The sequence below is a fragment of the Cyprinodon tularosa genome, unplaced genomic scaffold, assembly GCF_016077235.1.
Source record: "Cyprinodon tularosa strain WSP-4 unplaced genomic scaffold, ASM1607723v1 ctg736, whole genome shotgun sequence".
NCBI lineage: Eukaryota > Metazoa > Chordata > Actinopteri > Cyprinodontiformes > Cyprinodontidae > Cyprinodon > Cyprinodon tularosa.
In genome coordinates, this window is record NW_024039492.1 from 986 (window position 1) to 23,469 (window position 22,484).

Below are 22,484 nucleotides of genomic sequence, written 5' to 3' on the forward strand. Positions count from 1 at the left end.
AGAGTTCGAAAAATTACAGCTGCTGGACTATCTGAGAGCTGGCAGGGAGTCAGACGCAGCACTGCTGATGCAGAGCGCTATGATCACTCCTCTGAAACAGTTTATTAACGCCTAAATTAACTTCAAATGTAAGGCAAGGCAAGGCAAGGCAAATTTATTTGTATAGCACAATTCAGTACAAAGACAATGCAAAGTGCTTTACACTTTGCATTGCATTTAAAAAATTGCATTGCACCACGCGTGTTTTGCTGCTCCTGCTGGTGTGGTCTGAAGGTAGCAGCATAGAAAAATAACCAGTGTTGGGCACGTAAAGTAACTAGTTACTAGTAAAAGTAACTATTGCGTTACTTTAGCATTTCTCGCCCCCGTAACCCTCACCACCCGGCTCCCACCTTCTCGCCGTGTGTTTCCAAAGCCAGCTGAATAGAGCGGACGACAAAGACAAGAACCTGCAGAGAGTTTAGCATTTATTGCAACTCAACGTTAATGACGTCGGGGGGGAACGCTATCTGACGGGACTATAAACCCGTCAGATAGCGTTCCCCTGCTTAACATGGAGGAAACGCTATCTGATGCGGTGTAAATATCATCAGGCTGCATTACCTCTTCTCATGGGGGGGGGGGAGTTTTTTTAACAGGGCATTCAGATCTGGTGAGTGAATGAAATTAATAACTGGGGATGTCTGATTCTGAAATCCTGTGTGTTTGGGTTAGGGATGCACGATATAACCGGCCTCCTATCGGTATCGGCCTTAAAACTGAATATTGGACATCGGCCCCCCCACCGATATTTAAGCCGATATTTGATTAGCTTCTGAGTTTCTAAAGTCTAAAAAAAAAATAAAATAAAAATATTACTACTTCTTCCTCAAAAACTTCTTTTTTACAGACTTAAAAACTTCTAAAGACGAGTGAAAAAATATTGATACATTAAAATATCCCAATATCTTCATATGCTGATATATTGCCATTTAAAAACACCATATCAATCTCTTTTACTAATGAAATATTGCTATATGTCATCGTTATGCTACGAAATCCCCCGAAAATTCACGAAATGTTGCCATATTTTTATATGTTGATATATTGACGCGGTATCGATCTATTTTACTAACAAAATCTCACAAGAATTTGCAAAATATCACGAGAGTTTGTAACAGAGCGATGAAATTTCACGAGATTTTGAAAGTAAAATAGATCGATACCGCGTTTTTAAAAATCAGTTTGATATCAGCATATGAAAATATATTTGAGTTTATTATTTTTCAAAGTGTCAGAAATGGATAACAAAACTGCTATTTTCAATGACTACTTATTTTTGTCCAGCTTTAACATCGGTATCGATATCGGTTATCGGCTACATGAGTTTTAAAATATCGGCATATCAGCCAAAATCCCAATATCGTGCATCCCTAGTTTGGGTTGTTATAGATACTGTATGGAGAAAGGGAGAAATAGGTTCGTCCAGAGTTCTCCCTTTCTCCATATAGGCTAATGATCCTTCACGCTCTCCATAGTTCTCCTGTGGCGCAAGCACAGGGCGGCTGTTACGCGCCTTTAGCGAGCATCCGCGTTTCCTGTCACTTGCGCCGCGAATCGTGCCGCCTGCGCCGTGCAGAGATGCAGGGGAAACCGTATCTGATGGGGAAACGCAGCTCGAAGTAACGCCGGTATTTCCCAGATGGAATCTAACAGTCTCATCCTCCCCTCTCTCATGACAAGGCGCGCACAAATCCTATCATGAAAAAGGTTCATTGTGCGACCTGAGTAACGTGCAGTAACGGGGTGTCGGCATGGTAACTGCGTTATAGTTACAGTCAAAGTAATTAGTTAGATTACTCATTACTAAAAAAGGTAACGGCGTTACTTTCAACTCTGTTACTCCCATCACTATAAATGCTGAAAAGATGAAGACGATTAGTGGGGAGTGGTGTCCTAGTGGTTAGGACATAGAGCTACATAGATCCTGGAATCCAGAGGTTCTGGGTTCGAGCCCCACTCCCACAGCCTGCTACTCTGGGTCTCTGAGCACGACCCTTAACCCCATCCTGCTCCCCGGGCGCCACAGAATGGTGAGTTACATTCTTTTCTCATATAACGACGTTTGTGGACTAGGATAAAAAAAATTTTAATAAATACATTTATTCTTTGACTGTTCAAGACATGAAAACAACAAAATAAATCTTAACTTGTACTTTTCTGTATTCAACAGATGTGAGGAAAGAACAGCTACCTGCCCAGATGTAGAAAATGACTGAAAACCAAATAAAAAGATAAACACTTAAAGCACATGGAAACAGCAGAGAGGTAAACTATATACCTGACATGGAAAGGTTGATATTAGATCTTATCAGATGAAGAACGGTGCAGGTCATTAAACCTTTTGTTTCTACATCTTTTCTTTAGATGTAATTGCTTTTTTTTTTGGGATGCTACATGTTTAATTGATCTCTGCTGTTTCTTCAGTTCATCAGAACTTAATGATCATAGAACAGAAAAATCAGTTCAATAATTTCCCAGCCAGAGTCGTGGGAAAATATCTTCTTAGCTGTGATTAAAGCACTAATGATCCACAGAGACTCTGTTTTATCAGCTCAGATCTCCTCTAAGCTAACAGCTAACAGCTAGCAGCTTCAATCAGAGCTTTTCTTACCAGCCGGTTGGTTTCTACCGTCACTCTGCGGCCGCTGGATGCCGACCTGCTTCATCCGCACTTTGTCCTCTGAAGGAAGAATGTCAGATTTGCTCTGCTGAACATTTTCCACTTCCTTCATTGTTTTTGTTTTTTTCCTTCCTAGCGCTGGGCTGCTCAGACTGGGCCTTCCCTCAGAGCAGATCGCTCCCTTTAATAAACGCTGACATTTCAGACACTTTAAATCTTCAAATGTTCTGCAGGGGCCTCATATACGCGCTAAGTGCATCTGGTTCATTTAAATAACTTTTTAATAAATGTTTCTTAATGGTTCATTAGTTTTGAATAGGCATCTGTACGGATGCCTTTATTATCCGCTACCAGATTAACCCTTTACTAGCCACTCAGTGAAATACTTTGAATCCAGGAACAGACCTTATTTCCTTTGTAACATTAAAAAAATATGGATATTTTTTATGGTAAAAATAATTTTTAAATGTAATAACAATAAACGCAAACTTCCCAAATATATTCGGAAAACGGTTGGGGGGTATTTGTAAGCGATCAAAAACGTTAACTTGCCCTATAAAGGGTTAACCCCCGCACTGACTGTCGCGGGGCAGGAATTACGGGCGCCATCTTGGGGAGGTCGACCTGCTCCCCTAACCTGCTGCTTTAAGCAGAGCAGAAGAGAAGAAGGCTGCCTCAACGCTGCAGCGGATTTTTGATTAAACCAACAGACTGATGACATCAGAGCTGGAGGGAGAACTTCCTGAAGGCACCAGAGCTTTGGAGACATTACTGAATAAACAGCAGATATACACTACATAGAATAGAAACTCCCTTTATTGTCCCACAGTGGGTACTTGTGGTGTTACAGCAGCAAAAAATTACAGCAAAAGCGATCACACATATGTTGACATTAAAAAGTGCATAAAAATAATAAAATAAGGGAGAGAATTTAAGAATAATATCCATTCTAATTTTATTTGTTAAGAGCTTAAAAACAACCACAGCTGACCAAAGGGCTGTAATGAAAAATAAATAAATAAGTAAAACATGAAACAATATAAATAAAAAACAAAACGGCAAAAACATAGGTAAAAATAACACTCACATAAAATATAGATAAATAAAATATGTACTGTACAGTGTTTTTACAAATATAAATACTGTGCATCTGAAGAATATATCGTCAATATGCGGCTGAGGACATTTTTACAGTATTTTACAATATTTTTACAGCATAGTTATATATAAATATATATAGACTGAATGATTTATACATAGAGTGAGAGATATGTGTACATATGTTTGTGTATAGCTGTATAAAAATGTTTCTGTATATAGTAATAAAAAGTTTGTAAAAAATGTATGAATGGCTGTGCTCTGCAACAATAATTTTAATAATTTTACTCTTAACCTCACTAAGAATATTTAAATAAACTGAACCATTTATTTGTTTTCAGCAACAACAACAACAACAAAAAAACGAGTTAAAGTTGATTAAAATTGATTCTATTCCTGCTCAACACATTACACTGAGCGGAGCTATCGACCTCCCCAAGATGGCGCCATCAAATCGCATCAACGCTCAAAGGTGAAAGCGATTGCCTCGGGGTCTAATCTGATATATCTATGTTGTTCATCCCCCGGCCCCTCCCACAGAAACAATTGTATCTTCTTTAGATCCTACCTTTACATATTCATGTGCAATTTACACATTTAGAGTCAACGGAGTTCGAGAGAATAAGCCTGACGCTCCTCCCTCATGCCGTTACAGTGAAACTCTCTACAAATTAATTCAGTATATTTCTATAGAGCCAATTCACAACACGTCATCCGAATTTACTTTACAGTTCAACAGATCATGCCAAATGCCATCAGAACGCTGATAATATTCAGTGTGTCTCAGCCCCCCCCCTTCAGTGTCCACCATATTGGATCAGTCCATTTGCTGCACATGTTCAGAAAGGTCCAAACAGACAGCAGCAAACCATTTGAAAACAAACCATGCAAAGAGCAGTGTTGCCAACTTAGCGCTTTAGTCGCTATATTTAGCCACTTTTCAGACCCCTCTAGCACTTTGATTTCTAAAAGGCTCCTGGTTGCTATGGCTACAGAGAGAGAAGCCGCCCGTGCAGATGCCTGCTCTAAAAGGGACAGGGGGGGGGGGGGGGGGGACAGGCCAACACAAAGGAAGAGTCGGAGGCCCAGGAGGAGGAGGAGGATGTTTCCAGCTCCTTTAGCTGCTCCATGGATCCAGCCTGCTAGAAATGTTAGTGTTCGGCCTGGTTCCTGTGAAACGAGCCTCCGCTTCGTTTTACACGCAGCGGACACCATGGAGGAAGTGGATCATGTCCACGGGAGGACTGGCAGTCCGCCGTTAGAGGAGCGACAGGATGTTGGCAGAGCTCAAACAGCTGGTAAGCTTCCATCAGTTAGCTTCCTGCAGCTCTGAGGCTGGAGCACAGCTGCAGGAAGACTGACACACAAACCAGCACACTGCTGATCAAATGATTGATTGATTGATTGATTGATTGATCAGCAGTATGTTGCTTGTTTTACTGCGTTTTTCTTCATGTCAAAACTAAAGATTTCACCTGAATCCTCTGGGGAAAAAAAGTCTTTATTGTCCCAGAAGGAAGATCACTTGTGCAATTAGCATGAATCAATAATTTAACAACAATTACTCATCAATTGATAAGAGAAAAAAAAACACACCCTAAAAAAAAAAAAACAGCGCTTTTACGTTTTAGAGGTTAAATATATGCAGTGGCGGTCCTAGACCAAATGTATCAGGGGGCCAGGAGGGGGCCGGTGTCTTTTAATGGGGGCCCAGAAAAGCATGAAATAAAAAACAGAGCAAGAGATTCAAATACTGTGAAATAGCTGCATGAAGTGAAATTTTTATTCAATTAGGTTTAATAAGAATTCTGTCTTATTAGGTAAATATACAATCGGAATTTAGGAATTTTACATATTTTTTTACTTAATTTAAGTTAAAATGGCTGTTTTCTATAAAATCTGAATTAGATCTAAAGAAAAACTGATAAATTAAGCTGTAAATATTAGAACATTTTCAGATAAAAACTGGGATCTTATCTGAATACCACTGAAGCTATCACCTTATTGTGTTTAAAGTCGTAGGGAAATTATATTTAAATGTCAAATCATTCTGGCTTAAACATGTATATAAATGTATTCTTTATCAGACCATATTGTCCCAAAAGTTAGAAAATTTCTATTTAAAAAAAAAATCTTGTCTTAAAATCTGCGTTTTTCTTCTGTTATCTTCTGCAGGCCAGTTAGTTCTACGTCAGCCTGAACACCTAAATTCAGCCAATCATATATCAGCGGTCATCTGTCAATCAAATGTTTTCGGTCATAGCATCTTGATTCATGTGTCACAGCTAATATACGCAACGGTTGAAATCAGAATCTTTTCCTTTCCCATTGAGTTGCGTCCCAGTGTTCACGGGGATGGACGTCTGTGTCTTCGGCAGGCGTAGAGCTAACAGAACTGGCAGCGTTGCGAGGCAAGGGCTCAAACATGTACGGCTGGAAGCCTTCTACACCAAACCAAGCTTCTGCCGCCCTGGCGTCCTCTTCCACAACATCTTCGTCCCCGCTTTCCTCCTCTAAATAAAAAATGGATGACGGAGGAGACTCATCCACGACCTCCGACACTAAACTCTCCTCCTCTTGCATGTTTCCGCTGTCCATAGCGTTCCTTGACAGCGTCGTTTCTAAGTCACCAATTTAGTGCTACTTGGTCCCAATGGAATTTCCCATGGGGAACCTGCTAGCACTAAGTTGCTAACTGGTTAGCAAGATGCTTCCAACAAACCAGCTACAACCAAACATGCTTGCAAACCTTCCTTCACAACAATCCCGCCCCCTTGATAATCGACCAATCACATTCACTTTATTCCCTCGTGTAAATTCGTGCACCACTCTGGAGAATTCAGAAATGCGACGTTTGGAACAGCCACTTCCGTACGACTTTAATAATGTCAATATAACTGCTGCTTTAAGTGGGACGTTCTGTCAGCTTTATCATGTTTTAGAGTCTCTATAAACCGGTTAATGATTAATCAATTACTAAATTAGTTGACAATTATTACTATAACTGTTTCAGCCCTAGTATAAAGTTAAACAATTAAGCTCGGCTTATTATTAAAAATGCTGTCAAAAATAGAAAATAGAAAGTTGTTTTTTGCCATCGCGGCTACAGACTCTGATGGTTTCATGAGGTTTTTCTGTGGATGTTTTTGTTCTGCAGCAGGAGGACTTCCAGGTTCCCGTCCTGCTATGAAACGCATCAGTTCCCTGTTGTTTGCGACGGCCTGAATAGAATCATGTTGTCCGTGAGGACAGTGATCCTAAAAACTGAGTGGCTGAGAAGTTCAAACATGAATCCATCTGTTCTGCAGCTGAGGCTCGGCTAAATCTGGGTCAAGGCAAAGCCGCAGCAGAGGGGCTGAAAGGGAGAAGAATGAGTGTGGAGCAACAGCCCTCAGCCTGATTGAAATGCTGCTGTGGGATCGAAGCCGTGCAGAAACCAAAGTCCTCTGACCTCAGCGACACCAAGCGAGGGCAGAAAGGAGAGTCGCCCAGATTCCTCCTCAACAATCATAGAACATCTGAAGCTGCTGCTGCTGCAGGAAGGCTCGTTTACGTCTCCCTTTACCAGCAGGCCGGTTGGGACTGCAGCGCCTACGCTTTAATACTCCATCCAAGTTTACTTTTTAAATTAAAGATTATAAGATTCTTGAGATTTACTTTAAAATTCAAAAGAGCTTTTTATGGTTGAAGGAAAGTTGGTGACATCAAAAGAAATAAGCCTGGAGATGGACATCAGGAGTCAGAAGGTCGGGAGAAAATCAAACATGGTTGAAATTCAGTCGCCGTCGTAAGGCGGTGGTGGGCAAATCGCTCAGCGGGCGAACAAGGATTCTTCTTCTTCTTCTTCCTCTCAGATGTAAACCTAGCAGCATGGCGGGGGGGCAATGAGTGAAATGGAGTTCTTCCTGTCAAACTGACAGACCGTAGTAGCCACGTTAGCTCAGCCATGTCTTTGTCCAAATACGCCGTCTCCTTTTCTTTTTAGGACTTTCAGCATTAAATTGCCCAAATATCCAAGGCAGCGCGTTTCACTCTAGTGAGCTTCATGTTCCTTTTCTACTGGTTTGGCTTCCAGATAGACGAGTCCAAGTAGCGCCATCTCACTGCGGAGCTGAGTCCCACCTGGTTTTTAGACGTACAGAGTGAGCAGGTAGATCGCATCAGAGCGCCGTGATGAGGAAACCGCAGAGGCTCGTCGTACAGTGTGAGCTGTAGCTGCGTGCAACGATTGAAAATATCGCACAGTTTACGCCCGGCTCGTGTTGCAAAACATAAGGTCACAAAATATAGTTTGATTTCAAAACAGTGCACACTGTTAGTGCTTCTGCAATTGTCCTAATTTGTTTAGTTTTGCTAACTATTAATGTGGCAAAGAAAAGGTGAGTCGGTTCGTCATCATATCGGCGCTGATGGAGGCGGGGTGACGGCTAATGGAGTCGCCTCCCTCACCGCGCAAACGAACCCCACCGTATCCAAGAAATTCAACGCAAAGATGTCCGTTTGAGTCCAACGTGTCCGCGGTCTGGGACTGAACCTCTGCGTGTTTTCTTCTAAGACTCCTTCTGTTTGAATAGGCGGGAAGCTGGCAGGGCGGACGTTTAACGCAGTGGAACGCCGTTTTTAGGATACAATCGCTGGACTGCAGGGTTGGAAGTTGCTCCTGGATTTTTTTCCAGGTTTTTTTTTTTTTTTTCCCGGCTGGGAGAAACTGTTTTTTCCAGGTTCCTCTGGAAGAAAGTTGGAAGGTCAAATTTACTGGAAAGTAAAACCGGGGCTATCCCAGTTCTCCAAAATATGATCTATTACCAGGAATTTCTTCCAGTTTCTACTAGTTTTCGGGACGAAATCTGTTTCTTCCAGAAGAAACTAAACCCTGCTGGACTGAATATTCATTACTGATATCTGTAAACGGAAGACATCTCTCTGTAACTGTAGTTCTGACTATCCAGGATGATGGTAATGATAATTAAATGTAAAAACGGCTTGCCATATTTATGGATCGTTGGTGACGCGGCGCTGAAATGTCCGGCAACCGCTGCCAGGCGAAGCGTTAGCCGTGACGGTACAGCTGTTAGGGTTAGTTTTTCCATTATTTATCGGTTTATTCAGGAAACGCAGCAAAATTTTGAAACTGAAAAAGGGCAAAATAAAGGCAGCTTGAATGGTCTGGCTGTTGACTTACGGTATTTGTGTTTTTATCTAAAGACTGTTGAGACCAAAGGTTCAAAAATGATTAAACAAAGGTCAGGTGTCAAAGTGGAGCCCATGGGTCACAGGGCATTACGCTGATACTACAAACCACAGGATGGGCTGAGAGGCGTTTATGGCTGAAACAATCAGATTAATCGATTATCGAAATAATTGTGAACTAATTTAGTAATCAATCATTCTTTAAGTGGATTTTAGAGACTGTAAAACGAGCCTTTAGCTGACAGAGCGACCCACTTAGAGCAGGAATTATACCAAGATTGTCAACATTTTGTATTTAAGATTAAATAAATAAATAGTCTGTCAATCTGCTCTCTCCAGAACTCCTTAAGTGGAAACGTTGTAGTTTCACTCGACAGATTAATCGATTTGCAAAATAATGGTTAATTTCTGCCCTATTGCCGCATCTGTGTATTCCAGGTTTGATGGTTAAAATCTTTTATTTAAGGAGGTCTGTAGTTATATGTTAAGAAAAGGGGAACATTTCTGAAGTCCAGTGACTTAATTAAAGTTTATTTAAATTTGAAGCTTTAAACGTCTCCGTCTTCTTTAACATTTAGCTCTGAAGTTCATAAACTAAACCTCTGGATATTCAAAACTTCAATTGTGCGTGTGAGGGACAAAACTTGAATAAGGACTAAAGGTGTTCAAAAATTTAAAAAAAAACTTTTAATATTGTCAGAATAATTAACAAAAGTTCAAAGGCAATACAAAATAGCTTAAATAATAATTAATAACATGGATTTGGGCCGAACTCAACTGAACAGTAAGTCACTGATAAAGAACAGAGGCTGCTTTAAATGAGGGAGGTACAAATAAAAAAAACAATGGCAATAAATCAAAAATATCCATACAAAACAAAAACATAATAAACACATAAAACAACTATTTAACTTAGAACAAATTTAATTAATATTAAGGTGAGAAAATAACAAAAGTCCACTTAAACAAATCCCCCCCCCCCCCCCCCCCCCCTCTGTTCTTTGGGAAGTGGTTTGTTCCTTTCTGCTTCCACCTCCAGCTGATCTGTATTTGTAGAACCTCAAAGAAAATAATGAGTGTGAGTTAAACTATTCAGAGATTAACTAAATGTGCATCAATTAGTAAATATAGATCTAAATGGAATAAACTGTATAGTTTTATAATTTGTATTTAGTTCCAGATTCAAACACTTTGTGGTGGAGCTAGAAGGATCCAGCGCAGTCCGGTTTGGGTTTTTTTTTTTCTTAGCAATTTTGCTTCAGTTTTTTCAAAGTTAAACTCCTGTTTCTGTTTCCAGCAGATGTTCAGAGATTGGAGGTGATGAAAGAGAAGGTTCCTTGGAGCCCGAGTCAGAATCAGCAGAACCCAGAACCGCTCCACATAAAGGAGGAAGAGGAGGAGCTCTGGATCAGTCAGGGGGAAGGTTATCTTTACGGGCTGGATGGGAACGAGCACGGCCGACTCCCGCTAACTGTTGTAGTGAAGACCGAGGATGAGGAAGAGGAACCTCAGACCTCACAGCTTCATCAGAGCCGAGCTGACGCAGGAGAAGCCGAGCGTCCGACCAGCAGCTCCTTCAAATGGATCAAAACAGAAACTGATGGAGAAGAGTGGGGGCGACTGGAACTGGTGAGGAAACCAAGCGCTTCAAGACCAAAGAGCGGCGCCGAGGCTTTGAACTCTGAGCCGGAATTCAGCGACGATGACGATGATTGGCGGGAACCTTTGTCAGAGAATGACTCGGGCTGTAAGGGAAGAGCAGCAGAGTCGGGGCTAGGCGGCGATAACGGCGCTGTCAAAAAACCCTTCAGCTGCTCAGAGTGTGGTAAACAGTTTCTATACAGGCAGTCTCTGAAGAGACACATGAGACGCAACATAGAAAAAAGCTCCTCCAACTGTTCAGCCAATCAGAAATGTTCTGACGTTAAACAAAACGCCAATTCAAAGACCAAAGTCCACACAGGAAAGAAAAACTTCAGCTGTGATATGTGCGGCAAAACATTCAGAGATCATTTCAGTCTGAAATCTCACATGAGAGTCCACTCGGAGGAAAAGCCCTTTGGCTGTGAAATTTGCACCAAGAGCTTTAAGCATGAGCACAATCTGAAGATTCACATGAGAATCCACACCGGAGAGATGCCGTTTAGCTGCGAGGTTTGCGGTAAAAGATTCAAGCATCAGCACAATCTGAAGACGCACATGAGAATCCACACGGGGGAGAAACCTTTCGTGTGCGACATCTGCGGTAAAAGAGCGAGACACCAGAATAACCTGAAGACCCACATGATCGTCCACAGAGGGGAGCGACCCTTCGGCTGCGAGCTTTGCGGTAAAAAGTTCAACCGTAAAACCAGCCTCAGGGCTCACATGACTGTCCACACCGGAGAAAAACCGTTTGCTTGTGAGATCTGTGGTAAAAGCTACAAACGCAAAACACACCTTCGGACTCACATGACCGTCCACAACGAAGAGAAGCCTTTTGGCTGCGAGGTCTGCGGTAAAAGGTTCAACCGTAAAACACACCTCGGGACGCACATGGCGGTCCACACCGGCGAGAAGCCTTACAGCTGTGACTTCTGCGGTAAAAGATTCACCCGCAAAACGCATCTAGATTCCCACATTACGGTTCACACAGGAGAAAAACCGTTCGGCTGCGCCGTCTGTGGGCAGGAGTTCTCCCAGCAGGGGAGCTTAAACCGACACATGACGTTACACTTAGGATAGAAACGCAACTAGAAGCTGGAGGTCAAACCTGAAGCTAACTTCACCTCCGTTACTGAGGTGGCCTGACTTTGTTGTACAACTTTGTTTGGATTTTGACTTTATTAACTACAAGTATGAATGTTATAACTCTTAACTGCCAGAGAGTGCAGCAACTATGAGAATCTTATTTTGGTACTTTCTCCCTTGGTTGATGTTTAGAAACACTAAGTCAAATTTTCTTAATGTTGATACCGGTCCTGTTTTCAGTCACATTTCTAAGTTTTAGGACCTGATTGTTTTATTTTCCATTTTTCTTTTGTTGTATTTCCATGCTGAAACTAATCATTGGAGGCATGATATGCAAAATGAGCTTTAAAGGGTCTGCTATCCGTATGCAGCCAGCACCTTAAGGTATTTAGTTCAGTCAAGCAGCACTACTCTAACAGGTCAAATCTGAAATTCAAACCAAAATAATTGGTTAAAGATCAGAGATGAGCATTTTAAGACGGCGGCTGTCAAAGTGGAGTCAGCTGGAAACGTCGTCTTTCCTTTCTGGGTGAATTAAGTTCCTGATTTATAAGCTTTTGCACTAGTTTAGTTCAGGATTATCCAGCTGAGAAAATGACTGAGCCTAACAGGCACTTGTATGTATTCATATCCATCAGTTATTATTTTCACATACCTTTAATTATCATCAGATTATGACCAAGTGTGTTTATAAAAAAAAAGTCAGATAATGGAAATCTATAGCTGAGAAAAAAAAAGTTGTATTTGATTTAAATAAACTTTGTTTTTCTAAAAAACAAAAAAAAGTCTATTTTTGTAATCTGTTTGGATAAAATAATTAATATTGTTCTTAAATGTGTGCCGCTAAATCCACCAAATGTTTCATCGGTGAAAAACACATAGCTTCAGAATAAATGTTCATATCTATATATATATATATATATATATAAAGTGTGTCATTTTAAATAGTTTTTTATAAGAAATATTTTTTCTGTGTTCAGCACCTATTTATTCATGTCCCTAAAGGCATAGATAAATTTATACTTTGCGGAGTGTTAGCTTAGTGAGTTAGAGCAGTGCACTTGTGCTCTGAGAAGGTTGCAAGTTGCTGGTTCGATTCCCACAGCTTCCACTCTGGGTGCCTGAGCAAGGGGACTTATATGTTCAGATGACAGGAAGTAAATTAGGTAAAGACGTCATAGAGCCTCTCAGGACAGCCAATAGAACCTTTTCCTGCTGAGGAGAAAACACTGACAGTCTGACTGAGGGATAAACACTGATATATATTTAAAAAACTCCTATTATAACTACCTTAAAATGTATTCAGATGGTTCTAAGAATTTAAAAGGACATATTGGAAAAGGAAATTAAATACCAGAGCTTGAAATATAAATCTCTAAAAGAATATCAGATCAACTGTCTGTTTTCACAGCAGAAATATACTAAGCTTACAGTCTGTAGACCAGACAGGCTGGTGGTCTGTGCAGATTCCCTGGAAAATATTCAGAGAGAAGAAAAATTATAGAAAAGATTTAGTATTAGACATTAAGCACATTCTATTTAGATTATCTAGGGGTGGCTTTGATATTTGGTTATGTTGGGTTCCAGCACATAAAGGCAATGAAAAGGCAGATATATTAGAAAAAAGGCTTTAGAGGGAATAATAATCATTAGAATTCCTATTGGGAAAGGGGAAGAAAAATCATTTATTAAGAGTAAAGAAATGGAAAAAAAGGCAAAAGAGGTGGAACGAAGATAAGAAAGGAAGAGGATTATATAAAGTACAAAAATCAGCATTAAATAGTTTCATTAATGAGAGAAACAGAAGGGAAGAAGTAATAATGAGATTAAGAGTGACTCAAACCTATTTAAATGACAATTTATATTTAATAGGGAGGAAAAATAATGATAAATGTGAAGGATGTGGATTAAAAATGTAGAACAGCTACTGATGAACAAACATGAAAAAGAGAAACAGAAGGATGGTTGGAAGGACAGAATAGGAACAGAGTCTTAATAGAATATTGGGAAATGAAGGAAATATAAATGATATTAATAGATTAAGGAAAGCATAAATTATTTATCTACAGAATACAATAAAAATAAAAAATATTTTTTTTTTTTTTACTGAATTTGATGTAAAGTATGAGTTATGCAGTAGGTGGCGGTATGCAGCTTAAAGCTGCTGGCGATCCACCAGAATAGAAAAGAAGAAGAAGAATCTGACGTCACTGCTAACAATGGCTGCTGAGGAAATCTGCACCGAGGCTGAAAAAAAACATCCTAGGTTACAAAGAAGACGTCAGACTGCTGGGAATCTACTGGAAACCGCAGATTGAACTCCAAAGAATCGGTAAAAATCTAAAACCGTATGATAAGTTTAATTTTCTGCTCTGATCTGCTAGCTTAGCAACGCGACGCTGAAGTCTGCTTCTGATTTAAACCACTGCGGTGAAACTAGTCTTAGAAAGATGGATGTTGTTGTAGGTTCAGGTGCTTCAGCCTCGTTACTCTGCCGGGTCAGGTAGACTGGTTTCAGGCAGCAGGTCTCTGACTCGTTTCAACTCGATCCACTGCGGCCATCTGAAGTTAGCATCCGAATTGTAATAAAGGGCCATTCCGCCTTTTTTCTTTCTTCAGTTTGTCGTTTTTAATGTCTTCTTATTCAAGAACTGCAGGATTTAGACAGTTAAAACCTGGATTATATTATTCTGCAGTAACAACAGAAGAGCTTTATGACGGCCCTATAATTTTTATTTCTATTTTTTGTTTCCAGGTCAGCTCAAACGCTGCAGCATTCAGTCATTTCAGACCTGAATCATATTAACCCACAATAACAGCACGACCCTTTAAACCCACTTTGGGATTTGTGAAAGCGATATCTGACTATTGAATATTTACTATATTTTTTATTTATTTTCCTATCCCTGGTAGGCCTGAAATAATTAAGCAGCAGCAGCTGGTTTCCATGCAAAGTCAATGGTTGACGCGCATCCAGGTGCAGCAGAAGATCCTGCAGCGTCTAGAGCAGCAGCAGCAGAAGGAGCAGCGCCTCATGAGCATCTGAGGCGCTTCATTTATGAAAAGAGCAAGAAAAACTTTGACAAATTTCACAGATCTCTCTCACTGCCCGATCGGCTTCTAAACCGTCCCGCAGGTTTTATTGCTGCATTTTCTTTGCTTTGGGGCTTTGCTAAATAGCTGCGTTTGATTTTGTTTTTTTCATTTGTTCATTTTAAAAACGTTTCATCATCTGTCCAAGTCAAATGTGAGAAATTGTTTTACCTTGTGTGGCACAGAGACAGAAGTAAAAAAAAAAAAAAAAACAAAGCTGCAAAGATCTGCTCACCCTGCGCAGATGGAGCCTCTCTTTACGCAGTCGGTGTGACCGGACCTTTACTCAGATCATTCTTTTAAATTATCTTTAAAAAAAAAATGTTTAATTCTCTATGGAAGTAAAACCACCTGATTCAGGATGCAGTCCTCCTGGGTCAGCATGTGGCGACAGACATCCCTGTGGATTGTCTTTTTTTTTTATTATTTTAGTTGAAAATAAGGAAACCGTTTTTGGATTTTCTGTTGGAAAACCAAATTTGAATGTTCAGCATGTAGACGGACCAATTAGGACGGCTCTACTAGAAGGACTCTATGATCCCGGTATTTTAGCATTAAAAAACAACAACCTGGAAGTAAAGTGATCATAGCCCTGAGAAAGTAAAAATTGTGTGTTGATCTGTCATTGTTAAAGGTAAAGAGGAGGATCTTTTATTTCCGGGTGGATCATCTCAATCAGTGGTCCTCCTAACTGTCAATCATTCTGGTGATATGTTTACGGTCGTCCTACGTGCTCGTCCCGATAGCTAGCTTTTTCTGCGCACTTTCAGGCGTATATCTGTGGTGAGCTACGGTTTCATTGAAGCTCACCTTTCTCACTTTCTTTGAAAATGGCCGAGAGTCGGAAGAGAAAAGGCGTCTACAAAGTTTATGAGAAGAACTCTCCTCGCAAAGCATTATGCACATTTAGCGCAGGCCAGATTATGATCTGAGCCCTAAATCAGACCACAATCTGTTTCCCATATGGAAGTTAAGATCCAGGAAATCAACATTTTTATTGAAACCCTCCGCTTCACTTTCCACTAGCAATGGAACAGAGGCTAATTATAATCATGATGTTTTGTTCCCTACAGAACTCCAAAAGCCACATGTCTCCAATGAGGAAGAAACTCTGACCGTCCAACAGCTCTCTGACCAGGAGGAACTAGTACCTCCATGGACTGAAGAGGATCAGATGGAACCAGATAAACCATCTCCTCCTTTTAAAGAACTGCTGGAACCAGAACCTCAGTGGATTAAAGAGAAGGAGGAAGAGCTCCTGCTTATTAAAGAAGAAAATATGGAACCCCAGGTTACCTGGGCTAATGAGGAGCAGAAGGAGCCAGAGTTTCTACCCATTAAACTGGAGGAACCAGGACCTCCATGGATTAAAGAGGAAGAACCCCCAGAGACCTCGCTTATTAAAGAAGAAAATGAAGAACCCCGTATTTCCTGGGTTATTGAGGAACAGAAAGAACCAGAGTTTCTACTGATTAAAAAACAGGAGGAACCAGGACCTCCGTGGATTAAAGGAGAAGAGAAAGAACAATCACTGTTTAAACTAAAGGAGGAACCAGATTCTTTCCTGCCTAAACCTGAGCAAAGCATAACCCAATGTTCCCAACCTAGACTGGACCTACACTGCAGACAGGAAGACCATCAGCTTCTTCAGAAGCAGTCCATCACTTTTATGGAGACTTTTACTCCTCAGGAAGAGGATTTGAGTAAAAATGAACCAAGAACTCAGCAGCATTCCTTTCATATCCCTCCTATAGCGGAGACAAAAGATCAGGAAGAAAGTTGCTCCTCTTTGTCAGAGAGTCGCTGTCAAACCGACAAAAAGACTTTCAAATGTGATATTTTTGGAAGATCATCTAAGACTAAATATAACATGAAACAACATTACAGAACCCACACGGATGAGACATGTACTTCATGCGAGATGTGTGGGAAAAGTTTCTCTCAGATTAGTCATTTAAATGCTCACATTAAAACCCACACTGGTGAGAAACCTTTTTTATGTAAAACATGTGGAAAAAGTTTCTCTCGAATAAGTAATTTAAACGTTCATATCAAAACTCACACTGGTGAGAAACCTTTTTCATGCAAGAGATGTGGAAAATGTTTTTCACGGAGAAGTAGTTTAAATGTTCACATCAGTACCCATACTGGTGAGAAACCTTTTCCCTGTAAGACTTGTGGAAAATGTTTCTCTCGAAAGAGTAACTTAAATGTTCACATCAGAAACCACACAGCTGAGAAACCTTTTCCATGTAAGATTTGTGGAAAAAGTTTCACCCGAATGAGTCATTTAAATGTTCACATCAGAAACCACACAGATGAGAAACCTTTCCAATGTCAGACATGTGGAAAACGTTTCTCATATATTAGTCAGTTTAATAGCCACATTAGAATGCACACTGGTGAGAAACCGTTTATCTGCAACACATGTGGGAAACGTTTCTCTCAGATTAGTCATTTAAATGTTCACATCAGAAACCACACAGGTGAGAAACCTTTTACTTGTAAGATATGTGGAAAAAGTTTCACTCAGGTTAGGATTTTAAATATTCACTTCAGGACCCACACAGGTGAGAAACCTTTTACATGCAAGACATGTGGACGAAGTTTCTCTCAGTTTGGTCATTTAAATAATCACATGAAAACCCACACTGGTGAGAAACGTTTTACTTGCAAAACATGTGGAAAACAATTCTCCCGAACTGACAATTTAACGAATCACATCAGGACTCACACTGGGGAGAAACCTTTCACATGCAAGACATGTGGAAAAGGTTTCTTTCGGATTGGTCGCCTAAATGCTCACCTCAGAACACACACTGGTGAGAAACCTTTTCCATGCCAGACACATGGAAAAGGTTTCTCTAACTTAGTCATTTAAATGTTTGCGATGTTCAATGTGAAAATTGTTTCTATGTGAGACGTGGGAAGCTGAGTAATTTAAATATTCACACATGGCATTATGTAAATATGAAATAAAGCTTCATCGACACTGGCATACTGAAAAGGTCCAGCCTTCTCCAGCCTCCACCCCCGCACTCAACGTATGCTCTGTTGCTTAGCAACCGTGCAGTTAACACACAAACTTCTCACGACTATTCTGGGTGCTAATATTTTCTGAGGAGCTTCAGCAGCAGTCCCATGGTCTGAGATATCAGATTTATAGTACCCATACTCCACAGATATTAGAATCTGAGCTTAAATGTCAGCCAAACCCATTTAAACAGGGACAGATAAATCCTTTCAATAAACCAAACATTACCGCCACATATCTGAATCTATAACCATTAAAACAATTATTTTCATTCATTTCACAAAAAACAATTCACTTCCTTGGATTATATCAAACTGCACTTCCAATATTCCCCACTGTTGGGTGCCATTTCTCTTTTTCCTCTAAGAACAGCAGCTTGCTTGGACTCGCAATGAATCATGGGATATCCAAAGTTACACGGGATACAGCAGACCTGTTCTTCAAAACGGGCAAAAAGGACGTAATTAATTTTTTGTTATTGTTGCACTTCAATGCATTCATCCTTTCTGTGTACATTTTTAAGGAGGCTTAGTTTTATACATTGAAAATGTTTGTTTTAAGTGAAGATGCATGTTTCTCTTTATTCTTGTTTTAAAAAGAGCTTGTCTGCTCTATGTTGCCTTCTTTTCAAATAAAAAAATGAAGAAGGCTGCATTTGTTGGCTGTTTAATGAGGAGTCTTCCAATCCAAACAGCCAGCGGTGCTGCGGTATGACGTTATCAGCCGACGAATCTGGCCTTCGGACACAGGCTGCTGAATTTGAACACAGCATCTGTCTCCCTTGCTGAGAATCTGACTTGGAGACCGGAGGACTGTGCCGATGCCTGGGGACAGGATTGGAGCGAGAAGAGAGGAAAGGAAAGTTCTGAGCAGAGGGCTCCGACAGATGCCTCTTTTAGATATTAAAGGAATAGTACACCCAAAACATGATTAGCCTTCATTTTCTACTCCCCCCCATGCTGAACAACACTCTGGAGTACTTTTTTGATATCTCAAATGCATCTGGAGATCTGGGAGGCTTCTTGCTGTCTGCTGACATTCAAATAATGGAGGTCTATGGCGCCCGAGGCAGAAAGGTCCATAAAAGTCCACAAAAAACGTGTCAATATTCCTCCATACTGCTCGTCCAATGTATTCCAAGTGTCCTGAGTGGGTAGCGTCCAGAATTTACTCGAAACGAAGTCATTTAGAATGTTTAAGAGCATAAACAGTAGTGTATAGGATTTCCTAAAAGCGCGATCACGACGCTACGGAAACCGCGGCAGACCAAACCAGATGAAAGTGCGCATTCAGCTCGGCAAAGAACTCATGCTCTTCCTCAACACTGAAGTCCTCAGACATTTTTCTTTCGTTGTTTCTTTCTTTGCACAGGTAAACAGCACATTTCTTCTTCTACGCTTGCATTATCGGCAGAGCAGACGCTGAATGCGCACTTTCATCTGATTTGGTCTGCTGCGGTTTCCGTAGGCTCGTGAACGCGCTTTCAGGAAATCCTATACACTATTGTTTATGCTCTAAAAACATTCTAAATGACTTCGTTTCGAGTAAATTATGGACGCTACCCACTCAGGACACTTGGAATACATTGGACGAGCAGTATGGAGGAATATTGACACATTTTTTGTGGACTTTTATGGACCTTTCTGCCTCGGGCGCCATAGACCTCCATTATTTGAATGTCAGCAGACAGCAAGAAGCCTCCCAGATCTCCAGATGCATTTGAGATATCAAAAAAGTACTCCAGAGTGTTGTTCAGCATGGGGGTGAGTAGAAAATGAAGGCTAATCATGTTTTGGGTGTACTATTCCTTTAATATAGCTAAATCTTTTGTATTTACTATTTTGCTATGCTAAGGGATTTTTATTTTTATTTTAATGATAATCTAAATGAACATTTTCAAGCCAAAAATAAATATTTTCAGAAGATAAAGTTTTAGTGAAATCTAATTTAATGGAAATTTCTCTTCATGCAGCTCTTTTAATGTATTTGAATCCCTCATCCTGTTTTTTTTTGTTGTTTTTTTTTGCTTCATGCTTTTCTGTTTCCCTGCGAATTTCCCTCTTTAAAAAAGTACATTATTTAAGTCATACCTTTGTCATTTAAGGCTGTAACATACAGAATGATCATGGATATGAAAGCAAAGTACTGCTTGTTTTGGTAAATTGTGGAAATAAAAGTTCAGGCATAGGAACCTTTAGCTGGGTTCTTTGTTTAAAGGGGATGTAAATAGTGGTTGAGCACAGATGGCTGGAGTTTTCGGATTCGTGTTTATTTTATTTACAGAATTTGATCTTAGAGGCTGTAAATTGTTTAAATCCCAGCAGCTTTCAGTCTGACTGAGGAAGGAGGCTGGATGAGGAGGAAATAAAGGTCAGATTAAAGATGAGCCTTTTTATTCTGCCTGAAATCACTGATTAAAATGGAAACAGATGCAGACAGAACACCTGAATAAACCCTTTATGCAGCCTGACCTTCATTTATTATCAGACTTTGTTCCTTTAAAGAAATAAAAACGATGCCTGAATAAAATTCCGACTGACTTAAACAATCTGTTGGTCATAAGTGGTTAATATTTTCAAATATAAAAAATATTTTACTAAATATTTATATTCTTAACAGCTGAATTTATCAGTAAAAATTTACAAGAAAGTCACTCAACTGCTGCGTCAACCGGAAGCTGCTGCCGTACGTCAAAGAGTCCGCCATATTGGGAAGGGTAGAGCAAACGTCAAATAAATAAACATCGTTGAAATGATCATAGAGGATACCGCTTTATGAACAGATTATTATTAATAATAATATTAGATGGATGCAGGCATGTAACCGACCCTATAGAGCAAGAATAAACTTCAGGACTTTTATTTTAAGTTTGTCATGAATTTGGTTTCAAATTACCTGATTAATGAGGGATAATGAAGCCAAACTATTGATGCGGCTTTGATGAATACTGACACCTGCTGGACATTTATTGACACTACAGGCAGCTGATTGGACAGAATAAACTGAATTAATTTAATGACCTAGAACAATGATATAAGATACTGTAGATTATTATAATGTATTGTTTCGTATCTATGTTTAAATTGAAAATGTCTTTGATCTTTTTAGATATATAATAATTTTAACATTTATCATAATGTGAAAATTTAGGTGGAAATGTGAATGAGGATGCTGGACCAGGATTTTAAATCATATTTTTAAAACGACAAGTACAGTCAATAAATATTTGAATTTACCTTTAATTCAGATAAGTTGAGTGGGCTTCATGCATCGGGGTTAATGGACCCATCACTGCTGCTAACTTTTAAAAAGACTAATAAGCAGATTCTTGACTAATTAGTTTTTGTTATATATATATATATATTATATATATAATATTATATGCACCTCTACGTGTGACTAAGGTGTGAATTGAGTTTATGTTGGGGTTACCTATGAACCTGTAATGGTTAGATTTAGGGCACTTCTTACTAGTGTTGCGCCAATGCCATTTAGGTTTAACAAAATCTCTTAAGTTTTCTAAACCTGAAAAGAGGGAAACTGACTTTTCCGTTTCACAAAGTGAGTTCCCTAAACCTCCGTTTCTGTTGCCATAGTAACATCCTCTCAGAGCTAACCTGGTCAGCAGCAGGTTTCCTTCAGTAAACTCAGTGTCCTCTGTCTCCACTCTCAGGAAAGGAATTACTTTAGAATTAGGATTCACTCGATAACAAGCTAATGATCCTACTGGCACAATCTGAAGCCATTTTATGGGACTGATAGCCGCTAATTATGGCCATTTATTGGGATGATAACATCAGAAGCGGCAAACAGCCACTTATTTACTGTGTAAAAGACAGAATGAAGATGAGGAGGAACCCATGAGATGATGAACAGGTTCCATCTATTAGAACATCGTTTTTCTCCTTTATCCTCACCTGCTGCCAGAAGATTTCACCTAAATAGATACATTGATCTACTACGCTTCACAACATAAGCCTGTAATATTTTCACAGCAACAGTTATGGCAAGCCATTTTGATATGTACTAGTTTTACTGAATATGTATTCCTAATATCTGAAAAAAAAAAACATTTCTTTCTTGCCTAAATGATTTCAAACAAATAAACCTGCTTGATGACAGACTGCTGACAACTGAAAAGTTAATGTAATTTTATGTCAGCTGATCTTTTTTCTTAATGTTTGTGTTTGTCCTACTTAAAGATGTCAAATACCAAAACTAAATGAAAGAAGAGGTTTCCTGGACCATTAATTTGGACCATCAAACATTAGAGCCACCAAAGAAGAGGAACTCTGCGTCAGTCAGGAGGAAAAGCAGCCGAACAAGGACCTAAAGATGGTTATCAATAAATTCCATTTTACAGTCGTGACTTTGAAAAACAATAAGAGAGAAATCTGTTTTCTGAGCTTTTTCCAACCAAAGCTGAAGGCAGCAGAGAATCAGGATGTCTTTCCAAAAAAATAACTGAGAAAATAAAAAACAGAAAGGGATGAAGAGGACAGTGAAGGCTGGAAGCTGCTAAAGATCCTGATCCACCTTATCCCAGACATCCAAAGATGGATGAAAACCTCTAAGATTCTTCCAACTCTACTATAACTGAAACCAGTGATGATGAATATTGGCAGAAATGTTCCGATTCTGAGCCTGAAATTGAAGAAAGAAACTATGATTCTTGGG

The 22,484-nt window shown here is 39.7% G+C and overlaps 2 protein-coding genes across 2 annotated transcripts; both read left to right on the forward strand.

The window, feature by feature from the left end:
- The first annotated feature begins 4,810 nt into the window (after positions 1 to 4,810).
- Positions 4,811 to 12,456, forward strand: LOC119772974 (gastrula zinc finger protein XlCGF57.1-like). Its single transcript, XM_038269705.1, has 2 exons — positions 4,811 to 5,058; positions 10,248 to 12,456. Exons 1-2 carry the CDS (start codon positions 4,863 to 4,865, stop codon positions 11,672 to 11,674), a joined length of 1,623 nt encoding a protein of 540 aa, XP_038125633.1. The 5' UTR covers positions 4,811 to 4,862; the 3' UTR covers positions 11,675 to 12,456.
- A 3,452-nt stretch (positions 12,457 to 15,908) lies between these two features.
- LOC119772973 (zinc finger protein OZF-like) lies at positions 15,909 to 18,723 on the forward strand. The gene has a single exon (XM_038269704.1). The coding sequence runs from the start codon at positions 15,948 to 15,950 to the stop codon at positions 17,652 to 17,654; it is 1,707 nt and encodes a 568-aa protein (XP_038125632.1). The 5' UTR covers positions 15,909 to 15,947; the 3' UTR covers positions 17,655 to 18,723.
- The last annotated feature ends 3,761 nt before the right edge of the window (positions 18,724 to 22,484 follow it).

What these genes read in the sequence shown, in the direction of transcription:
- LOC119772973 (XM_038269704.1), top strand. Translation starts at nt 15,948, where the DNA reads ATGGAACCAGATAAACCATCTCCTCCTTTTAAAGAACTGCTGGAACCA.
- LOC119772974 (XM_038269705.1), top strand. Translation starts at nt 4,863, where the DNA reads ATGTTTCCAGCTCCTTTAGCTGCTCCATGGATCCAGCCTGCTAGAAAT. An exon ending in TGGCAGAGCTCAAACAGCTG is followed by an intron (nt 5,059 to 10,247) that starts GTAAGCTTCCAT and finishes TTCTGTTTCCAG; the next exon opens with CAGATGTTCAGAGATTGGAG.